Raw genomic sequence first — 20,875 nt, 5'->3', positions numbered from 1 at the left:
GAATTAAATAAACCTTTGACATGTGATAACAATTATACTTTGACGGAATCAAAAAGTGAGGGACTCTGTCGTGCTTTGGCATGGGGACGGTGGCTTTGGGCACATCAGTTGGCCTCTGGGCCTCACGTATCTCACATGTCTGCCATGGAGAGAAGGTACCGAACTATCAGGACTGAGGCAGGGCTGGAGCGGGAAGACGGATGTGAAAGTACTTTGCACATTATTCACAGGATGCCAAAGTCAGGATTTATTGCTGTGATTTAGGCTACTCCAGGGCTAGCAGATGCTGGGTTTCTGAGGGCAGCAGTCTGCAGGGCTTGGGACATAGGTCAGGGCAAAAGGCAGCTAGGGGCAGCCCTGACACTAGGTTCCATGCTGAGGCTGCATTCTATAATTCTGATGAGGCTAGGATTTCCCACGGGCCTCAGGTCTTGGAGGATGGAAACCATCTGGGACACTCAGGGCATGGAGAAGCTGAAGGACTAGGGTAGGCACATGACCAGAAATCAGGATGGAGTATTCTAAAGGAGGGACAAGAGTCCTCCTCTTACACCAGGTCCCTAAGTAGGACAGCCTCTACGGCCTGGCTTGTTTCAGGACCTCATCATTTGATTCTGTAGGTGGGGAAGTGCCCAGGTCAGTTGATAGCAAAGCAGGATCTCTGCCCTTGCTATCTACACACGTGCACAGTTTCACACATATGCTAAACGATGTCAGTCAGGGGCCCAATGAGCAATGCAGACGGCCAAGGTCGGGAACAGCCAACCCCTGCACAGAGGAGGTGGGTACAGAGCCAAAAGAGGGGCGGGGGAAGAGGAAAGGCATTCCAGGCCTAGAGAATGGCGGCAGCAGAGGCTTGGAGGAGAGAATTAACCTGCAGAATGAGGAGGAGGAGGCAGTTAGACCTGGCCAGGATTGGGCTCCTGCCTCGAATGACCTAAAGTCATGGAAGTTAATAATCCACCACCCACAGGGTGACGGCCAAAAAGGGAGTGGGCAAGGGCTTGCAACTTTCTTCCCTACCGGTCCGCTTCCTGTGAGGGGGTGTGGGGAGCCCTTTCTCTCTTACAGGTGTCATTCCAGATTCAGCTCAGTTATTGTCTCTACAAGCCATGCCAGCCTCCCCACCCCGCCAAATGCCTCCATCCCGAGCTGTTCTGCCTTAAAGCTTGGGCTCGCAGAGCCTCTTCCCATCTGTTCCAGCTTTCCCGCATCTCCTCTTCTGAGCTCTGTCTCCACCGTCTGAACCTCCCCTGCAGCAGCTAATTACCCTGCCTGTCTTCTTCATACCCCTCGTATATTATCTAACCTCCTTCCTGGAGTTATGTATTTTTTCCTCTCCCTATTTTCCTTTTGCTCTGATTTCTTCGATACTGTTTTATTCCATTGTGAGTTTTTTGTTTTGCATGTTGCCTTTAGCCCTCAGGGGATCAAGACAAGTGCGTGTAAACCTTTAATTGTCTTGGGCTAGACTCTAGGCTTTCTGGACTCCTCTAGCAACTACAGCTACATTAGGCCTAGCACTCTACTGGGCACACACTAGGTGCCTAATTCTTGCCAACTGACTGGCAGTTGGATTAACATCACTTAACTCCCTCCTAGCCATGCTCAATTATTGGCCCATTCACACCCAAGCCTGGATTATTGAAATCCTACCCCCGACACATTCCACTGGCATTGTGACCCACCACCTCTCAGCAGAGCCCAAGTAATTTGAGGGTTCAGACCCCAGCCTCGTTATTACTCTCTGAATTTCTTGGACTGATCACCACAAGGCCCAAGACCTGCATGTCCCAACCCGGGAGACAGAAGTTCCATGCAGCTCCAAAGGCCAGCCTTGCAGACCCAGCCACGGCTCAGCGAAGACTCCGGGATAGACCCTCCTAAAGGCCAGCCCAGGATCACAGTTCTGGTGTCGTTGAGGCCACAGGCCCCGGGGCGCCAGGAGGCAGCCTAAGGAGGAAGGTCTGCAAGGAGCCGGGCCGTGGGAAGCCGGCCTTCTCCCTGAGCAGCCTCCAGGTGCCACCCTCGATGGCATAGAGCAGCGTAAACATGCGGTTGACCGTATAGACCGTGTCGCCGCGCACCACCGCCGTGAAGAGCGCTCCCTTGCTGTTGACAAACTGGCCAGGCAGTGCCGTCCACTGGCCCGTGGCCAGGTTGAGGCAGTCGATGGCGCAGTGCAGGAAGTCGTCTTTAGGTCCGTTGCGCACCACGTAGAGACTGTCGCGGTGGGCCACCATGCAGTGGCCGTAGCTCTGCGGACGCCGCAGCTCGGCCACCGGCAGCCACGTGTCCGCCAGCACAGCGTACTCCACCACAGCCGTGGTGTCTGCCGGCCGCCATAGACACACGAAGAGACGACCACGCGCCTGGGCGCAGGGCACGCCCGCGGCCGGCTGCGGCAGGTCAGCCACGAAGCTCCAGCAGCCTGCGGCCGGGTCGTAGCGCTCCACAGAGCTCATGGGCGTCCTCTGGAACTCGCCGCCGATGGCATACAGGCAGCCATCGAAGCCGGCCAGCGCCGTGTCATAGCGCGGCTGGTGCGGGCTGGGGAATTCGCGCCACGTGCCGCCGTCCGGGTCGTAGCAGAAGCCCAGCTCCACCACCTCCTTGCTGGCGCCCCGCACGCCGCCCACGATGTACAGCTTGTTGCCCAGCGTGGCCACGCCCGCCAGCAGCGTGCTGGCCTCCAGGGGCAGCGCGGCCAGCGTGCGCCACGCGTCCTCCTCCTCGTCCAGGTAGCACACCGTGCGCGACGCGTCCTCCAGGAAGCCGGGCGCCGGCGTGTGCGTGCTCACGGCCACGTAGCTGCTGGGCCGCAGCGCCGCCACGTAGGCGCGGGCCTCGGGCAGCGCCAGCTCGGCCGCCAGCCCGCGCCCGCCGTCGCGGATGAAGAGCGCGGCGGTGCGGAACACGTCGTGTAGGCCGAAGACCGCGGCCGCGTCGCACAGCAGCGCGCAGTTGTCCGACGTGAGGCTGTGCTCCAAGAAGCGCGCCAGCGCGGGCGCCTGCAGGAAGGCGGCGCACTCCACGGCCTGCAGCAGCTCTTCGTCGGCCGCCAGCGCCGGCCGCTCGCCGCGCAGCACCTGCAGCGTGGTGTGGAAGCCGCCAGCGCTCAGCGCGCCCAGGCGCACCTCGGCCGCGCGCGTCTCTCGCATGCCGGAGCGGAAGAGACCGCGGAAGAAGCCACAGTGCTCCACCAGCAGGGCCCGGTCCGCCTGGAAGAGCTGGCCGCCCACCCACACCTGCACCGGGGGGACCTCTGGGGCCCGTGGCATGGCGAGCCGGAAGGGCGGGGGCCGCCGCCGGGGGCCTGGATTCAGCGGCCGCAGACTCTGGGGCTCCCCTGGAAGGGAAAAAACTTCCAGGGGGATATAAATATCTTCCTGGCTAAAGATAGTGCGGCTCATGTGACGTGGTGGCCGGCAGGCTGGATGGCTGTGAGCCCGCGGGCATCAGGAGACCTGCAGGGTCACTCACTTTCCGATGGGAAATAGTAACAATAGTGACTACATACATATTGAGTACCTACCGCATGCGGAGCACTGTGAGGGCTGCTTACAAAGGTTCCACTATTTAACCTGCACTAAAGCGGCTGTATGTTCTTGTACAAGTACCCTAACTCTGACCTTGTTTCCTCAGAATGTGACCAATAATAACACCTCTCTCATGGTATTGGGACAATAGCCATAAAGTGTTTGAATTGAGGCTTAGAGAAATTGCATGACTTGTACAAGGTCATTCAGCTGGGAAGAAGCAAGGACTGGATTCATACCTAGCCCACCCCATTGATTGGTGGGGGGCCGAGGTACTTGGGCACTAGAGGGAGAAGGGGAGCAAGATGGAGTGGACCAGACTGACGTCTGGAGCAGGTTCTAAAGATTGTATGTAGGTATGTATGTATGTATTTAAGGGAGAAAGAGAGTGCACGCGAGCGCTTGGGAATGGCTAGCTCAAGCAGACTGGTGCTGAGGTCTGAGACCAATGCGGGACTCAATGTCATGACCCTGAGATCATGACCTGCAGGAGCCAAAATCAAGAGTCCGTGGTTTAACCAACTGAGCCACCCAGGCGCCCCATGGAACAGGACCTCATTTAGCTTGAACCTCTGCCCCTGACTCTGAACTAGTTCAATCTCCTTTTCAGCCTTGATTTCCTTCTCTGTGGAAATGGGAGGGTAGCAGGTGAGCGTCCAATAAACCTCTCAATGTGGAAGTACTCCCTGACTTGGTTTGGGAACGGGAAGCTGATGTCTGCTCCCCGCTCATCCATCCATTGCTGTTTTCTGGACCTCGGGAAAAGGTAAGTGGGGTTGCTGAGGGGATCGTATGTCTATAGATGGGAAGGGGAAGGGCTTCTTGAAATAATAATAGTTAACACTGAACTTGCACTGTGTGTCAGACACTTTTGTAAGCACTTTGACTCCTACAGTCCTTACAATAATCCTACGAATAGATACTATCATTTTGCTTCATTTACTACATAGTTACCCATGTATTGCTTACAGAAACTATGAGTTTCTATTTCATGGATGCAGAGACTAAGGAAGGCACCAAGAGTTTAATCACACGCCCAAGGTCACATGGTCAGAGAGTGGCAGAGCCTGGACTGGCTTGCAGCCAGTCTGACTGTAGAGCATGTGGCCCTAACCACCGTGCTCTGCTGCCTGTCTGTGCTACAAACGCTGGGTATTCAGCTCTTGCCAGGAGGTCACAACTGGAAGGAACTTCAGGCTCATATGGTTTAACCCCTTCATTTACAGTGGAGGACCAAAAAGGGAATTGCTCAGGGTCACGTAGCTTGGGGCAGACAGCCCCAGGCCTCCTGCTGCCCACCCCAGGGCATTTTCCCTACTGCAAAGAACTTTCCTGGGTGACCAGCTAAGACTTTGGTTTCCAAAATGTCAGGTGGAAGAGAGCTTAGTGATTATTTTCTCCTGCCACCTTATTGTACAGGCGGGGAAACTGAGGCTCAGACCCGTGTAGGATGGTATCTGCCATTCAGGACATGTTCAACTACAGGCTTTCTTCAGGAGGATGCAGTGGCTTCCAATGACAGAGCCAGAGTTGGGAGGGGGCAGGGGAACTTCTTTCACCCCTAGGACACACACACATGCACAGATCCTCGCATATGAATCTGCAGACCCGACACAAATGTGCCTCTTCTGCCAGGAACGCCCATCCAGTTCACTCCATCAAAGCAAGGCTGGGATATGGGGACCACTTGCATGAGCCTGGGAAGCCAAAGGCCTGGAGGAGGCAGCCAGAAATATCCGGGACACTCTGCCCCAGGGACTAGACAGGAAGAGTAGGAGGAGATAGAGGGGGTGGGCAGGAGTCCTCACAAATACTATCCCAGGCCCTCTGCCAGACTCTCTCCTTCCCTGAGGCCAGACATTTTGGCCGAAAGCATGACAGTCCCTGTCTTGGAGGTCAGTGGACTCTGCGGTGCCCAGTCCTGATTCTGTCCTTGCTGGTGGCCCCAGGGATAGGGAGAAAGTGTCTGACTATTCCCATTTCACAGGTGAGGAAAAGGAGGCCCACAGAGGGCATGGGCTTTTCCTTGTTATGAACAAAGATGTGGGACTGAATTGAACCACGTCTGCCGCCCAGCCCAGTACTAGCCTTTCCTTAGGGCAGGGATACAGCTGCCTCCTGCCAGGCCCAAGCCAAGGAACAGGGTTGGGGAAGGGCTGACCCCCAGGGGAACAATTTCCTCCCAAACGGTCTATTCCAGGCACCTGGTAACTGGCAGACACAACAGATAGAGCCACTGCCTGGCCCTCTCCTGAGAGGAGTGGAAGGAGAGCAACTCTTCCCAGCTAAAGCTGGCTCCCAGTGCCAATTTTTCACAAGTCCAGCCCTGGCTTCAGTGGGTTGGGACACTATGCACACCCCCAGCTCCGACCCTCAGCAGCCAGGCACTGGGGAGGGGGCCACCCAAGGTGGGGGTTCGTTGTTCTAAGGCTGGGATGAGGACCAGCCCTTTGGCCCTGCTCCCAAGGCCCCGGTGGGGTGTCGTCTGCAGCTGGTGAGATTTTCCTCTACCCAGACAGTGAGCGTCCCTCTGGGACTTGGAGAGAACAAGGAACTATGCTGGCTGTGGGCAGCCCATGGAGTTCCCAGGCTCTGCCCGACCTCACACCAACCTCCCTCTCTCCACTTTGCGCCCCCATACCTTGCGAGGTTCAGGGTGGGAGCAAGGAAAGTGGAACTGTGTCTGTGTCAGACTCTGAGCCTTTCTAGAGTGCATACCCAGCTTTGTTCGTCTCTCTATCCACAGTGATTGGCACACAGTAAGGGGTCTGTTAAGTGGATTCCTGGGCTCTAATCTAAGTGGGAGTCCCCAGTGTGATGAAGGAGACACAACCCCTATCCCAAAAGAGCCTGCAGTCTGATAAAGGAGACATAGCCCCGAGATGCCCTGAGCCTGATGGTGGACCCCTGGCCTTGCCACCCACGATAGTGTTTCTGCACACAGCATAGTGAGCTTGCCTGGGCCCGAGGAAGAGCACTGGACTAGGAGTCAGGATTCCTGCTGGGCTCTAATGCTGGTACTACCGCAGACTTGCAAAAGCTACCCAACCTCTCCAGACCTCAGTTCATCTGTAAAGTGGAGCTTGCATCTGACTCCTAAGGCTCTGTTCAGCTTTGAAACCTGAATTTATCACTGAACAGCCACAGAAGTGTTTGTCATATTGTGCCTCCAGGGAATGCAGTGACGTTATCACAAAGGGCTCCCAAAAGCTTAGCTTTATGTGGAAGTGGCTCTGGGGGGGGCGGTGGCAAGGATAGGATCTGGCATCTGGAAATCTTCACAGGCCCTACCTCTTTAGACCTGTGCGTACCCCACTCATCGACTTCAGACACATCTATTGAACACCTGCTGCTAGTTCACTGCTGGGCCAGGTGCCACATCCTCTTCATTTTGAGTACCTCAGAGCCCCTTATAAGAGCCTTGAAGATTGGAGGTAGGAGATAAGGAGGGTTGGCCTACTTGCCCTTGCAGAATGACCTCTCTGTTGACCTTCAGTGTCCAAACTACTGGTTGCTAAACAATTGCAGCTTCTTGGTAGATGAGTGAGAAGTATGTGCTGTTCACGTCCAGGGGGAGTGGAGGAAACTATCTTTTGCTTTTTTGGGCCACGGACCAAACTCTGGGTGGGACACTTTCATATCTTCTCTTCTAACCCTTAATGTTATCCCTATTTTAAAGATGAGGAACTGAGGCCCAGAAGAGCAAAGTAGCTTATTCCATGGTCTGACAATAAGTGGCTGATTGCAAAGGTCTTTCGGGTCCACAATGGGCACTTCCGGGTGGACAGGCAGCCCAGATGAGGAGACTGAGGATGGGGAAAGGGACTGGTTGCAGTTGTGAGGTTGGCACTGTTTTCCTCCCAAGCCTCATAGGAGGAGCAGATGTTGGACACTTAGCCGTCAAGGCTGAGGGACTGAGTAACCAGCTGGTAACTAGTTTAAATCTCTGACCTAGACGAGAGTTAAGGGTTACATCATCCCTTCCTGCAAGTCATGATGGAGTTTCCTTACAACGCCTCCTTGAAGTGGTCACCCACTTGGTTGCCTTCAATGTTGGGAGGCTCACTTCCTCTAAAACAGTCCCTTGTAACTAGGGACAGCTCAGTTTTAAAGATTTTATTTATTTATTTGACAGGGAGAGATGGTGAGAGAGGGAATATAAGCAGGGGGAGTGGGAGAAGCAGGCTTCCTGCGGAACAGGGAGCCCGATGCGGGGCTCGATCCCAGGACCCTGGGATCATGACCTGAGCTGAAGGCAGACGCTTAACGACTGAGCCACCCAGGCGCCCCTGGTCTGAGTTTTAAAGTTTTAAAGCCTCACACAAGCAGGGCCATAACAGAGCCCAAGTTTATACCCAGCTGGGCCTGTGGAGCTCCACAGTTTACCCTCTCTCCAGGAATTCTCTGATGAGATTGGTCCTCTCCCGATAAACCCCATTCAGAACCAGTCTGTCCTCACAAGACTGGGGCCAGCCCACGAAGGTGGCTGGAACTTGACTCCCACTTTTTTCCCACCTACAACTCAAAGGAAAACCCTTGGGCATTAGCTCTGTGAGTGATTCTGGCCTGAGGGTGTAATCTAAACAAATTTTTCCCAACACTTTACAGTCTTAATAACACAGCTGGTTTAGCATTATCTCCTACAAATACAATTAGGCTGAGTCAGTATTCCCGTCCTATCCCAGAAAATAATTTTCCTTCCTGGTTGAGAAGTTAGTATCATCAGGCTCTGACCCCCAGACTCTCTGCTTGTTGATCTGGCTTTCCATGGTTTCTTTTTCACGTGGGTGGGTAGATTAACTGGGGCAAGGAGGGGGAGTTGGGGGGTGTTGGAGGGAGAAGGGCTGAAGTGAGAGGTCTCTGAGACTCCCATGCCCTACCCCACTCTAGCCCTGGAGTATATTTCAAAAGAGAGGCTCCACTGGGTTCTAGACAGTACTCAGACCTGATGCTGTCACTCTCTATTAGGCCTGAATCACGTCATGGAAAGTTGGATTTATTCTTCCCTTCCTTTAGTGCTATAGATGGGGACACCAATGCTCAAAGAAGTGAGGTGACTTGCCCAGGGTGACCTCGTGAAAGAGCTGGGACTAGATCCTAAGTGTCCATGTTTCCCACATGGGCCCTTTGCTCTGTGTCCATCATGACCAGATTTACCCTGGGTCCCAAAAGAAATGACAGGTGACCCCTCCCAGGCTCATCCACCAATCTTAGAATCATTATAGGCAAGAGAGAATGCCAGGGTTTAGAATAAAATACCCCATTTACACACTAGGCGCCAAACACATGCAACTCATTAGTTCCCATCAAGGAGAAAACAGTAATCTAAGATGGGTTAAGTTTCTTGAAGCTGGACCCATACTGACCGTGCAATGTTGGTTAAGGCTCCTTCCCAGGAGCCAGGGTTCTGCCTGGGGGTTGCAATGATGCCTGAGAGTCCCCATACCGAAGGGCAGGGTAATGTGGTGGGGGAAGTTGTGTGCCAAGGCTGAGCTGGCTGTGACTGTGACCTAGAGAAAGGACAAGCCTGGGAGTTGAACCAGGCAGGCTTCCCGGAGGAGGAGGCAGGGCCTGCTTGGTAGAACAAAGGAAGGATTGGATTTTCTTGCAGGGGCGAAGAGATTGAGCGGAGGCTCAGACAAGGCTGGAAACATCCTTCCCCTCTAGTCCCCTACCCCGGGCCTCCCTCTCCCCGTCCTTGTCCTTCCCTGCAGGGTCCGGGGGCGCTCCGGACGGTGACAGCGCGGTGACAGCGTCCGGCCCTCGAGGCGGCGCCCAGCTGTGGGGTGCGCGGCCAGCCCGGAGCTCCCTCCCAGCGTGGGGAGCGGGGTGAGCGGGCCCCGCGGGGGGCTCCCGCAGCCCTTACAAGGAGTGTGGCGGCTCTCGGGGGCGGCCCCTCCCGCCCGCCTCCACGGGCTCCTCCTCCCCGCAGGGCTGGGCCGGGCCTCGGGAACGCAGCCCGCTTGGCGCTCGACGCCGGCCCCCGGCGCGGACATCGACGGGGCCGAGTCCGCGAGCGCGGGGGAAGCCCACGGCTCGTTCGGCAGGGCCCCGACGGGCAGGCACGCTGCCCAGGGCCCTTCTCCCAAGAACCGGTGTCCCTCTCAGCAGCGTCGCCATGTCCTTGGTGTTCGGGAAACCCCGCGCGGGCAGCGGGCCGCAGAGCGCGCCCCTCGAAGTTAATCTGGCCATCCTGGGGCGTCGTGGGGCCGGCAAGTCCGGTGAGTTGAGTGGGGGGCGGAAGGGAAGGGGTTGGGCGGGGACCCGAGAGACGGAGCGGGTGTGGACGCTGTGGACTTGCTTGCAGGCAGGCTCCCCCACTGACTTTGGGGGCTTCCTGCACCCAGGTGGGTTGGGTCAGACAGCGTGATTTTCTTTGCCTCATTTTCTCTGTTGCTTGGCTCTCTCTCTAGTTTGTCCTCAGCTCCTCCATCTCTCATCTGTCTTGGGTTCCTCGCCTGTCTTTCCTTCTGTGTCTGTGACACTAGATATCTCTCCTCTCTGCCTGTCTCTGTGTCTCCTGGTCCTCTGCTGATCTCTCCCTTGCTGTTCAGCACCTTCCATTTCCTCTCCCTGGGGCCAGCAGTCAGCTCTGGTGACTAGCACCAAAGGGACCTGTTAGGCACTAATCTTCAGCCCAGGCCCCTTTGAGCTTAGTCACAGCCTTGTTATTCCTCGGTTTAGGCTGGGGATGAAGGGAGGTGGTAGAGGTCACTGGACTATTGGGATTTTCCAGGGAGGGGCTCACCCCAATTCCCGGGATAGAACAAAGTGTGCATTCTTATCAAACGTATTTGTTTCAAATCAGACCCCTCTCGTGACTTTCTGGAAACACATTGGACTATGGTCCCAGGTGCCTGGGACTTGTTCTTGATGAACCAAGATCTTGGGTTGCCACTGAGATCCTTTCTGCCAACTCTGAACTCTGCCATAACCACTCCTGGCAGCTCTCACCCAGGTGGAGCCCAGGTGGGTAGGGCGGAGGATGTCACCACAGGCAGAGACCCAGAGAAAGGGTTCACCCCTGCCCCCTGGCCACTCACAGTCCCAGGGGGCTGAAGGTAGGAGGGCAGAGGGGGCTCCTCGGCTGGCTGTGTTACGGTTACTGCCATTAGTGACTGGCCAACATGGGCTGTTAGCTATGAGTTTCCTCCCCCCGAGTATTCTTTGAGACTCGCTGGGATCCTACTCTCCACTTCTGAAACCAGCCCCCTGACTCAGAGAGGGGACTCTGAATCATGTTTTCCTACAGAAAAGATTTGCCCTCTTCCCTTTGAAAATCAAATTGTGTCTGTAGCTCTGTCATTGGTACAGTTTAGCCAGTGACTACATGAATGGAGGAATTTAAATTTTAAAGTATGTATTCCCTGGGTAGTAGTTTGCAAAATGACACTGTTAGGAACCCTGGGAAAGAATTTTAAGGATTTTCTTTAAAATGTCACATTACTTTTTAAAGAGTCCAGCATAATAGTTGGCTGGCCCTGGGCTTTATGTGGCTAAATTCTGAACAAAATCAGAGTCCTATTAATGAATTCCACCTGGGGAGAACTTCATTTTAGGTTTTACATTCTTCGGGACACCCCTGAGGCCCAAGACAGTCAAGACTTGAGACAAAGGGGGCCAAGGACTGGAGGGTGTTTACTTGGGACGTGAGTGTTCATACTCCTCCCAGGGATCACAGACTGATCAACTCAGCTCTTACTCTTTGGCTTATAGCCAAAACCGGAATAGATGCTCCGCATTTCAGAATCTTCACGACTTGACCAGGGTGGGGAATATCTCCCTTCAGTTTGAGTTTCACCAGGCTGACCCTAAGGTAACATGACTCCTGGACCCCTCAGTTTGAGTATTTTTTTTTAAGATTGTATTTATTTATTTGAGAGAGAATGAGAGAGAGCATAAGCAGGGGGAAGAGCAAAGGGAGAAGCAGACTCCCCGCTGAGCCCGACTGAGGGCTCGATCCCAGGAACCCGAGATCATGACCTGAGCCGAAGGCAGACACTTAACCGACTGAGCCACCCAGGTACCCCCAGTTCAGGTCTTTATAAACACCCCTTAGGCTTGCCTCTCATGGCTTTTCTTGCCGTAAAAAAAAAAAAAAATGCTAGGATGCAACTGGAGGGGCATGGTTCCCCATATTTCTGGTTTTTGCTGAGCTTCTCAAACCAACTCCTCAGCTCCCAGACTCATTCCCCCAGAGAACTAAGCTTAGTGTCAGCCAGCAGTCACAGAGGCTAGATAAGACCTCCCTAAAATGAGAGGGGCAACCTCCAGGGCCAGCAGCCAGATGCGGCAGGGGGAGACTGAGCCAACTTCTTTCTGCTTCCTGCAGCTCTGACCGTGAAGTTTCTGACCAGGAGGTTTATCAGCGAATACGACCCCAACTTGGGTAAGGAACCACTCCTCCTCATTCCTCCTACTGTGTCCCACTTGGATCCCCCACAACACACATGCCTACACTGTGGTGGGTCCAGGCCTGACTAGGATCCATCATCTGAGGGCAAAGGGGAGGTGCCACCAGGATGACTCAGCCCATGGGACAAAATGGTGTAAGTGCCAGAAAGACATCCTTCCACAGCCCACTCCAGACAACTGGGGTTGGGGGAGTGGCTTAATTAAGAGAACCGAGAGGCCGATTTGCACTAAAATATGAGGTATGGTGAGACTTAAAAAAAAAACAAAACACAAAACATAGCAGAACGTCTATAACCATTAAGTGTTATTCTTCAAAATGGTCACTCATACTTTTCCAAAAAAGCTGGACAGAACACTTGAGAGAAATTCTCTAGTGGTACTGGCTTCTGACCCATTTTTGAAGCACACAAGAAAACTTGTCCCGTTCAATAGCCATATCATGGTATACTGGAAGAAAGGATGCTCTGTTATCAGAGCTAAGTTTGAACCCTAGCTCTGCTAGTTACTGCCTGTGCAACCTTGAAGCAATAACTTAATCTCTCTGAGCTTCTGTTTCCTCATCTGTAAAATGGGCATAAAGATACCTATCTCAGAAAATTACTGTGAGCATTAAAGAAATAACGGATGTAAAAAATTTATCCTAGTATCTGATCTACAGTAGACACTCAATGCATGTTCAGTTTTCCTTCCTCTTTTTTTCTTTTTTCAGATTTTATTTATTTGAGAGAGAGAGAACGAACAAGCAGGGGGAAAGGCAGAGGGAGAAACAGACTCCCTGCTGAGCACAGAGCCTGATTAGAGGCTCGATCCCAGGACCCCGAGATCATGACCTGAGCTGAAATCAAGAGTCAGAGGCCCAACCAACTGAGCCCCCCAGGCGCCCCTCCTTCCTCTTTCCTTAAAGTTTACATTTATAACATTTGTTTATTGTAAACTGTTCCTGAGAAAAATACTGGAGGCAGGCTGCCAGAGAAAATACAGGGTGACCATTTAAATTTGAATTTCAGAGAAACAGCTAACAGTAGGATGAATGAGGAGGAGTGTCTGGATATGCTTAGCCTTTTGAAAAGGGGGGTTACAGTCTCGGATTGTTTTTTTCCAATAAAGCATTTGTGGGACCCCTGGGGACCCTCCCAGGAAGCGCAGGGCTATGGGGCGCAGACTGGAAACTCCGCACTACAGCATTACCTGCAGTAGGCCTCTGATGGGACGCACTGTGACACCTCCCCTGAGCCCGTTGGGGCCCTCAGTTCAGGCTGGAATATTGAATCCCAGTGTCTGAGCAGAAAGGGACCTCAGGGCTATTTAGAATGTTTTCCCTAAGTAGCAGAAGCCCTTCTTCCCAGGTGATCTTAAATAGAACCCCAGGGTGTCAAGCAGAGAAAGCAGAGGGGGAGGGTCCCCTGGTTAAGTCAAGAGTACAGGGCAGCTGACTCACTGACAGTCCCTAAGGAGTTTGTTTCTCAGAGCTGGTTTGACCACCTGTACCCTAACCCAGCCCCTTGGTGCTACAGAGGAAGAATTAGGCCCAAGGAGCTGAGGCTTCCAGGCCAGAGTCATACAGCAGGTCTGAGGGGACCCCATTTGATTAGCACAGGAGTGGGACACAGGGTGTAATTGTGTGCTGGCCAGAGGAGGCGTTGGGAGAGGCCAGAAGATGAAATCAGACGGAGTGGGGGAATTGAAAACGGGGAGGGGGTGGGAAGGAGAGGCGTACAAGCAGGGGAGTCGGGGAAGGAAACATGGAGATTTCCAAGGATGGTTCCTCAAAAGACAAATTCTGCCTAGCTCAGGTGGGGGATACTTACACTAAAAAATATTAGCCGTTTCTCTGAAATTCAAATTTAAATGGCCATCCTGTATTTTCTCTGGCAGCCTGCCTCCAAGTGTCTTTCTCCCTACCCCCAATCCCTGCCCTTCTTGCAGGGTCCCCCCAGAATAGCCTAGTGCAGTGGTGGTTTGGGCTTCCTGATTGAGTAATTTTGGAGTTCTGACCTGATAGTGGAATGCGTGGTCACGCTGTCCGGGGTTCGGGGTGGTGGGCAAGAGCTCCACGGGGGTCAGTTGCCCTGGCCTGAGAGCCTGTCAGCTGGAGAGATGACCAGACGCTCTCCTTCAGCATCCTGGGAGGCCAGTGCCACTCCTTGGGAGTTCTGCCCTACCGTCTGAACATTCCAGCCACTATCCCATGGCTGGCCACAGCAATAGTGGGGTCTCCGGGTCCAGAGCCTTTCTTTCTGGGGAGAAAAGTCTGAGCGTCCAAGGGGAGAGTTAGCTACCGGGACATATAAAACAGCTCCTTCTCTTTTCAAAAGGTCTTCTTTGAACCCTGAGTGAGCTTCTTGAGTGTGGAGACCTGCGTTATTCATTCCCATTTCTAGCATGGGGTGCGATACTAGGCACAACATAGATGCTCTTAAACATGAGATTGAATTTTGGTTTTAGTATTAACCTTTAAAGAAGAGTTCCAGCTTTTATCCCCATTTTACAGGTAAAGATATTGAGGCAGAGAGGGCTCAGTGATTTGCCTATGGAGAACCTCAGGTACAAAGGAAGATGGGTACCACTCCAGCAGGTTTCCCATAAGGGCAGCCTTATGCCTTTGAGGGCCTGGAATCAGAAGTCTGTGTGGCACTGTGTCTCTGAGCCTCCATTTCCCCATCTGGAAGATGGGGCCAATAGCCTGTGCTCTGAGTAAGGGCTGTGGCTGGGAGAGCTGGTAGTAGCTGAGAGAATCAGTGTCAATGGAAAGTCTATGCCTGTGCTGAGCGCTCCATGAAGGGGCAGGGGCCCCCAGGAGAGCATCCCCTCACAGAGGAGCTGGGGGCACCTCGCCTGGCTTGCCCAGGGCAGAATGACAGCTTTTCACCTCTCTTGCCCTCATCCTGCTCCAGCAAGGATATGGGCACCATTTCTGAGGCATCATCCTACACACACTCTGATCAGAGCACCTTTACCACCTTTAAAAAGATTATTATTGCATAAATCGGGAAAATAGTTTATGAAAAGTATCTTCTCTCAGCATGCAAGTCCTCAGAATATTATTTAGAAGTAGGAGCTATGAAACCCATGTGGTTAAGGACCCCAGAATGCCCTGGAGAGCAGGACTTGGTGATGAGAAGACAGGACATTCCTGTAACTTGGAAAGGACCCCCCCATCCCCAGTCACCTCACTTGCCAAGAGGGAGGCAGCTGGATAAAACTGATCTGCGAGGCTTCCCCCAGCTCACCCATGCATGTGCCACACCTAGACTGGAGCTTCTGCTCTTTCCCTGCACTCTGCTGACATAGAGCTAGAGGGTCAGCTGGTACCCTGAGCAGAGGGTGAGGGGGTCCCCATGGAGAGGTAGCCCAGGTGAGAAGACCCGAGTTCACATTCCTTCCACTGATGGGGTGCTGTGTGGCAGTGGGTAAGTTCTCTCCTCCTCTGGGCTTCATCTCTCTACAGCGGAGCTAACAGTAACCTTGAAAGGCTGTTTGCTGTGAGGAACCCCAGGAGACCAACGTTGGGCTAATATTTTTCATTGGACTGAGGATGCAGTGCCTGTTTGGGGGTGGGGGAAGGGGGTGTGGAGCAACTAAAAGGGGTACATCAGGCAACTTTGGCAGAAAAATAAAGAAAAATTTGAACAAGATGTAGGCATCTAGGGGCAGCTCTTCTTGCACCAAATATAGTTAAACGTTTGGGGCATATTTTCCATTAGATTTTTTTTTTTTTTTGTCTTTGAATAAGAGCAGCTATTTATCCAAGTCCCCAAACAGGCTGGGGATGGGAGCTGTCTGTGATTCCTGCTGGCTGCTAGTAGACCTGGCATGTGTCCAGGCCTGGCTTGACTGCCAGGGGCTCTCAGAGACAAGTGGTTGTGAACTCAGCCAGGGTTGGGGGCGGGTGGTGGAGGAAGGCATAGAGAGCCCCAGTTCTGCCCAGAGAGGTCTTCTTTGGGGTCACTTGGGGCACGGGGGCACCCAGGGAAAGGTGACGGCCAAGTGCACTCACACACATGGGCCAGTGGCATAGGGGGAGGTTGGAGATAGGGAGAATGATGGCCGATATGACAATGAGGTCCTCTTTGCATGCCTGGCCACTTGCGCTTTCTCAGGTTTGAGGTCATAAGAACCAAAAAAAAAAAAGAAAAAAGAAAAAGAAAACTCATGAAATCCAAATAAGGTCAGCAGTTTAGTTCATAGTATATAACCAATGTCCATTTCCTGCTTTTGATCACTGTGCTATGGTTATGTAAGGTGTTAACATTGCCGGGAGCAGAGGGAAAGGCGCACAGGAACTCTCTGTACTATTTTGCAATATCCACATGAGTCTAAAATGATTTCAAAAGAAAAAAAAAAATCACCTAGGAATGTGAACCTGCCCTGTAAACTTCGGAGCACCGCGATCCCCACTGTCCTTTACCAGGCATTTATGGTGGGCCAGGCCCCATGCCTAGGGGCCCATCCAGTCCTCACGCAGCCCTGTGAGCGTACGGGGACAAGCATTAGCACAGTGCCTGGCACAGAGTAAAATCTGGAAAACTTTTGGCCAGTGTTATCATGTTATCCCTATTTTACTTTTTTTTTAAAAAAAGACTTTATTTATTTGAAAGAGAGAGAGCGGGGGCGGGGGGAGGAGCAGAGGAAGCGGGATAAGCTGACTCTGCACTGAGCGTGGAGCCCAAAGCGGGGCTCGATCCCAGGACCCCGAGATCATGACCTGAGCTGAAATCAAGAGTTGGATGCTCAACCGACTGAGCCACCCAGGAAACAGAGCTGGTCAGAGGCAGGCCATTGTAAAGGGAGGAAACAGATTCTCAAAAGAACAGCAATGACATGGCCAAGTCATATGGCTAAAAGGTAGCTGAAGTTGGGTGTGATTCCACATGTCCAACCTAAAATATTCGACTACACTAGAGTTCTCTGCTATTATTTTGATAAGAATTATTTGTAAGCCTTCTTAGGGACCTCTGAATGGAGTCGCACGCGCACACGCGTGCGCGCGCGCACACACACACACACACACACACACACCACCATATGTTGTGTGCTTTTCTTTCCCCATCCCTTCTCCCACTGGGGGCTTCCTGCGGGCCAGGTACTGTGGTCAGAGGGAAGAGGGTGGGGAAGCTTGGGGTTTGGGAGGGATGGGCTGGCAGTGTGACTCCAGAGGCCTCTGCTGCTAACCAAGCCCGTGGGCCACACACTCCATCCTGTAGGCTTGGTGGGTGGATCCAAAACACAGTCCCATCCCCTGTGGCGTGTTCTGTGACTTGACCTCTTATGCTCTGAGTCCTGACAGGTAGAGCAGCATCTCCTGGGTGGGAGGTTCTGTCTGTGTCCTCCATTTGGGTGAGAGCCAAGGCCTTTCCAGTTTGTCCCAACTCAGCCAGCCCCAGAATAGATCCCCCAGGGCCTAGCACAGGGAGGCTGGGACTCAGACCCAGTCTGCCACTGAGCTCTGGCTGGCCTGCCTCTGACCTGGCTGACCATCTGTTGCAGAGGACACCTACAGCTCCGAGGAGACAGTGGACCACCAGCCTGTCCACCTGAGGGTCATGGATACTGCAGACCCGGTAAATTACCCCCATTACCCATGGAGAGCTGAGAGTCAGTGCACCCTCCTGAGAAGTCCTGCTCCCAGAGTGGAGGCCTCAGATGGGAATTTGTAAACTTGTTAAGCTCTAGTTTGCTATGTGACCCTGAATGAGGCACTGACCTCTCTGGACCTGAATCTTTTCATTTGCCAAGGGAGGAGGGATGGGACGGGGCCTGGGGAGACCTGATGGTTGCTGGCGTCAGCTCTGAGATCCTCTGCTTTGGGATTTGATGCTCATGCACATACGGTGACGGGGCACACACTTTTACGCAGAGGCCCCCCCCCTGGCCCAGGTCCCCTCAGTACACACATTCCCCCTTTGTTCTCACCACGCCCTGCCAGGACTGGATACCAATTATTCTCAGAAGCCCAGGGGCACCATCAACCTGACCCCAAACCAGCAGTGCCCAGGGACAGCCGGGTCTCGTAGCAGCCATGCCAGAGTCTTGGCTCTGTGCCCCAGAGGCCAAGGTCTCCAAGCCTCTGGCTGGGTGGCGGGAGTGAGGCTCCGGAGACAATGCCTCCTTTCACACCAAGCCAAATCCACACTGAAGTGCCCCTTTGAAAAGGGCCCTGCTGGGGAACAATATACAAAGACCCAGGGAGTGGGGAGGTGGGATGGAGCAGCTCAGGTGAAGGCCTTTACCCCCAGCGAGGCTTCCCTCCTTCGCCCAGGACACCCCCAGGAACTGTGAGCGCTACCTGAACTGGGCCCACGCCTTCCTGGTGGTGTACAGCATGGACAGCCGCCAGAGTTTCAAGGACAGCAGCAGCTACCTGGAGCTGCTGGCTTTGCACGCCAAGGAGACACAGCGCAGCTCCCCTGCCCTGCTGCTGGGCAACAAGCTGGACATGGCCCAGTACAGGTGAGCGCGGACGGGGTGTCCTCCTCTCTGGAGCCCGCTGTCCTCATTTGGAAAGGCTGCGTGTCATCATCGGGGATTATTGGGCTGCTAAGGAAAGTAATCCCTGCAAACTTAGGTTAAAGGGTACAGTGTGCGTGGCCTTCCAGACAGGCCAGGGCAGGAAGGGAAGAGCTTCTGGCCCACACAGGAGTTGGACGCTAAAAGCAGGAAAGCCACTCCTTCCATCCTCATGGGGCTTTGTGGTCTCTCTCAGCCTCACCCTCTCTTGCCTGTCTATATGACGTTCCGTCCTCACTCCCCATAGCTGGCTGGTTATTATTCAGTGCCCAATTCCAGTTCTGAGAAGAAAGGCTGTGATTGGCTCCTTGAGTCAGGTGTCTGGTCTGGTCCAACCAGCTCTCACCTCACCCAAGCATGGCCCCACGCTCACTCCAACCATTGGCGGTGCTGAGGGCAGCTTCTCTTAGAATGGGCTGGACTTGAATTAGAGGTAGCCGACTGGGCCAGAGGGCAGATTACCAGCAAACACTGCAGCATTTTGCTTGGCGAGCACAGTATTTTAAAAGACCTGGAATTGGAATGCTTTGAGGAGGGGTATGCCCTCTCCAGCTGACTCAGGCCTTACCACTCCCCATGGCTTTCCTCCACTCTCTCCATACATTTGAGTTGCTTGCCTGGCCCCCAAAAGCACGATGCTCCCACTTGATGAGTAATCCCACTGCCCTTGTCCCAACACTGACATTTGTCCTATGTGGCCTGTCCACCTTCAACATCTGGCGCCTTCCACCCATCTTCCATCTGTCCCTCCCTGTTCATGGCCAATCACTCCTGCTTCCCCAGACCCCAAAGGCCCATTGGCTGCGATAAGCCAGGAGGGGACCTTTGGTGCAGAACAAATCAGATGGGCAGTGGGAAAGGGAGGTGCAGTCTCATGAAGAGGGGCCACGGTAGGAGACTTCAAAGGCCATCAAGCCCTCAGACAAAGACAAATTCCATCCCAGGGAATGAAGGAAGTTGTGTGATCTTAAAACCGAAAGGTGGTTTTTGAGGAATCGTAGAGCCCACGGTGCCTGGAACAGGGGTCAGAAGACTGAGTTGTGGTAAATCTATCTTCAGTATGAGGGGAAAACCTAGACCACTGTTTTGGTCCTAGTCTTTGCCACAGGCATTGTCTAAAAATGGTTGGGGAGCAAATAACAAAGATTATGGGGCTCAGCCAGAGCAGCTTCAATTCTCTAAGGAAAGTTGTGGCCATTTACCCTCATTTTGTTCTTTGATCCAGTCTGGTAGTGGATCAGGATTTGATGCGCAGTCAGTCTTGTAGCTGAGCATTGGTGTATCTCCTATGACTGTCTTGCAGCTACATGGTAAATTGTGGGTGAGAGTGGTTCCCAAATCACTGAGAAAATTGTCACCAGGCTGCAACAGAACAAGAGAGGATCATGTGACATGCCTGTGTTCCCCCATTCACACACATGTATGCATGCATGGGGTGCTAGTTTCTGAAAATCCATGAATTCAAGCCCCCACACTGAGAAATTTTTAGACGCAAGGTTGCCATAAAAGCAAATAATATCAAGTATTTCTTCAGAACGGTTCCTCAGGAAACAGTGAGCTTAGGTTTCCTCAGGAAAGCAGGACACCAGCCCTGGGTGGGGAGTCTAGATACTCTGCCCCTGGCCCTTTTTGTCCCGGTCACTCTCTGTCTGATACTCCCCCCGGGCAGCCAGCCCACTGCTAGCACCCCTGCTCTTGCCAAATTGACCTTGGCTCAGAAACCTCTTCCCATCACTACCCACTGGTCTTATGGGCTGTACCACTGTCCCTGGGAATGGTAGCGCAGGGTGGTCGCCAAGATTCAGCCAATGGAACCTTGGCCTCAAAGCCTCAGGTGCCCCCACCCCTTCCTTCTTCTGGACATCTGACCCACCCAAGAGCCAGTCTTTTTCCTCTCACCTTGATTCCCATGGCTTTCAGGCCAGAAGCTTCCAGGACCTCCCCAGTTAAATAGTCGATCCCGTCAGGAAAGAGGGTATAGGACGAAGCTGACAATAGGTGTTGTTCTCTCTCCCCTTCTCTTCCTCCTTCCCGTGAAATGTCACCCTTGCTCTCCTCTCGGACGAGCAGGCAACTCTCCGCATGAGCCCTGAGAACTCTGCCAACCGCAGGCATCCTGAGGCGCCTCACCCTCCCCTCCTCTGTGGTCTCACACTTCTCCATCCAGGCCACTGCCTTTCTCTGGAACTGGTCCCACGGGCTGGGGCTGAGGGTGGCTCATTTCCTGACCAAGGACCCATGCTGGCCTAGAGGGAGGCAGGGCTGGGAATGACCATCTTCTTCCAGCCACAAGCAGGGTCTAGCCAGTAAGCTGCTCCCTTGCCCACGCTTTGTTCCTAAATTCTGCTTTGGTGACATCAGCCACCATTTATTGAGCACGGACTCTGTGCCACGTACTACACCAGGCACACGAT

The 20,875-nt window shown here is 53.4% G+C and overlaps 2 protein-coding genes and 1 long non-coding RNA gene across 5 annotated transcripts in view; 1 reads left to right on the top strand and 2 right to left on the bottom strand.

Annotated features, from left to right (window-relative positions):
• Nucleotides 1–257: 257 nt before the first annotated feature.
• On the bottom strand, nucleotides 258–3,281 carry KBTBD13 (kelch repeat and BTB domain containing 13). Its single transcript, XM_025883727.2, has one exon. It carries the CDS (start codon nucleotides 3,279–3,281, stop codon nucleotides 1,902–1,904), a length of 1,380 nt encoding a protein of 459 aa, XP_025739512.1. The 3' UTR covers nucleotides 258–1,901.
• Nucleotides 3,282–9,373: 6,092 nt separating this feature from the next.
• The window catches only part of RASL12 (RAS like family 12), a 31,046-nt gene continuing 19,544 nt past the window's right edge, over nucleotides 9,374–20,875 (top strand). Inside the window, exons 1-4 of one of the 3 annotated variants that reach the window (XM_073877195.1) lie at nucleotides 9,374–9,760; nucleotides 11,872–11,928; nucleotides 17,442–17,515; nucleotides 18,214–18,404. In XM_073877195.1, the coding sequence (XP_073733296.1) occupies nucleotides 9,658–9,760; nucleotides 11,872–11,928; nucleotides 17,442–17,515; nucleotides 18,214–18,404 (425 nt within the window). In that variant the 5' untranslated portion in view covers nucleotides 9,374–9,657. The remainder of the gene's footprint in view (nucleotides 9,761–11,871; nucleotides 11,929–17,441; nucleotides 17,516–18,213; nucleotides 18,405–20,875) is intronic. The other 2 variants (XM_025884097.2, XM_073877194.1) reach the window with 2 other exon arrangements.
• On the bottom strand, nucleotides 16,113–20,514 carry LOC141370011 (uncharacterized). Its single transcript, XR_012373667.1, has 2 exons — nucleotides 20,361–20,514; nucleotides 16,113–19,823 (listed from the first exon to the last, which is right to left on the bottom strand). It is a non-coding gene; the product is annotated as an uncharacterized lncRNA (long non-coding RNA).

The sequence above is a fragment of the Callorhinus ursinus genome, unplaced genomic scaffold (genome assembly GCF_003265705.2).
Source record: "Callorhinus ursinus isolate GAN/ISIS: 27379988/994484 unplaced genomic scaffold, GSC_fseal_2.0 scaffold25, whole genome shotgun sequence".
NCBI lineage: Eukaryota > Metazoa > Chordata > Mammalia > Carnivora > Otariidae > Callorhinus > Callorhinus ursinus.
Note: the sequence above shows the minus strand (reverse complement) of the source record. Positions and strands in the feature narration are given on the sequence as shown.

Bases quoted from the DNA above. Each gene is read 5' to 3' on its own strand.
- KBTBD13 (XM_025883727.2), bottom strand. From the start codon at position 3,281: ATGCCACGGGCCCCAGAGGTCCCCCCGGTGCAGGTGTGGGTGGGCGGC.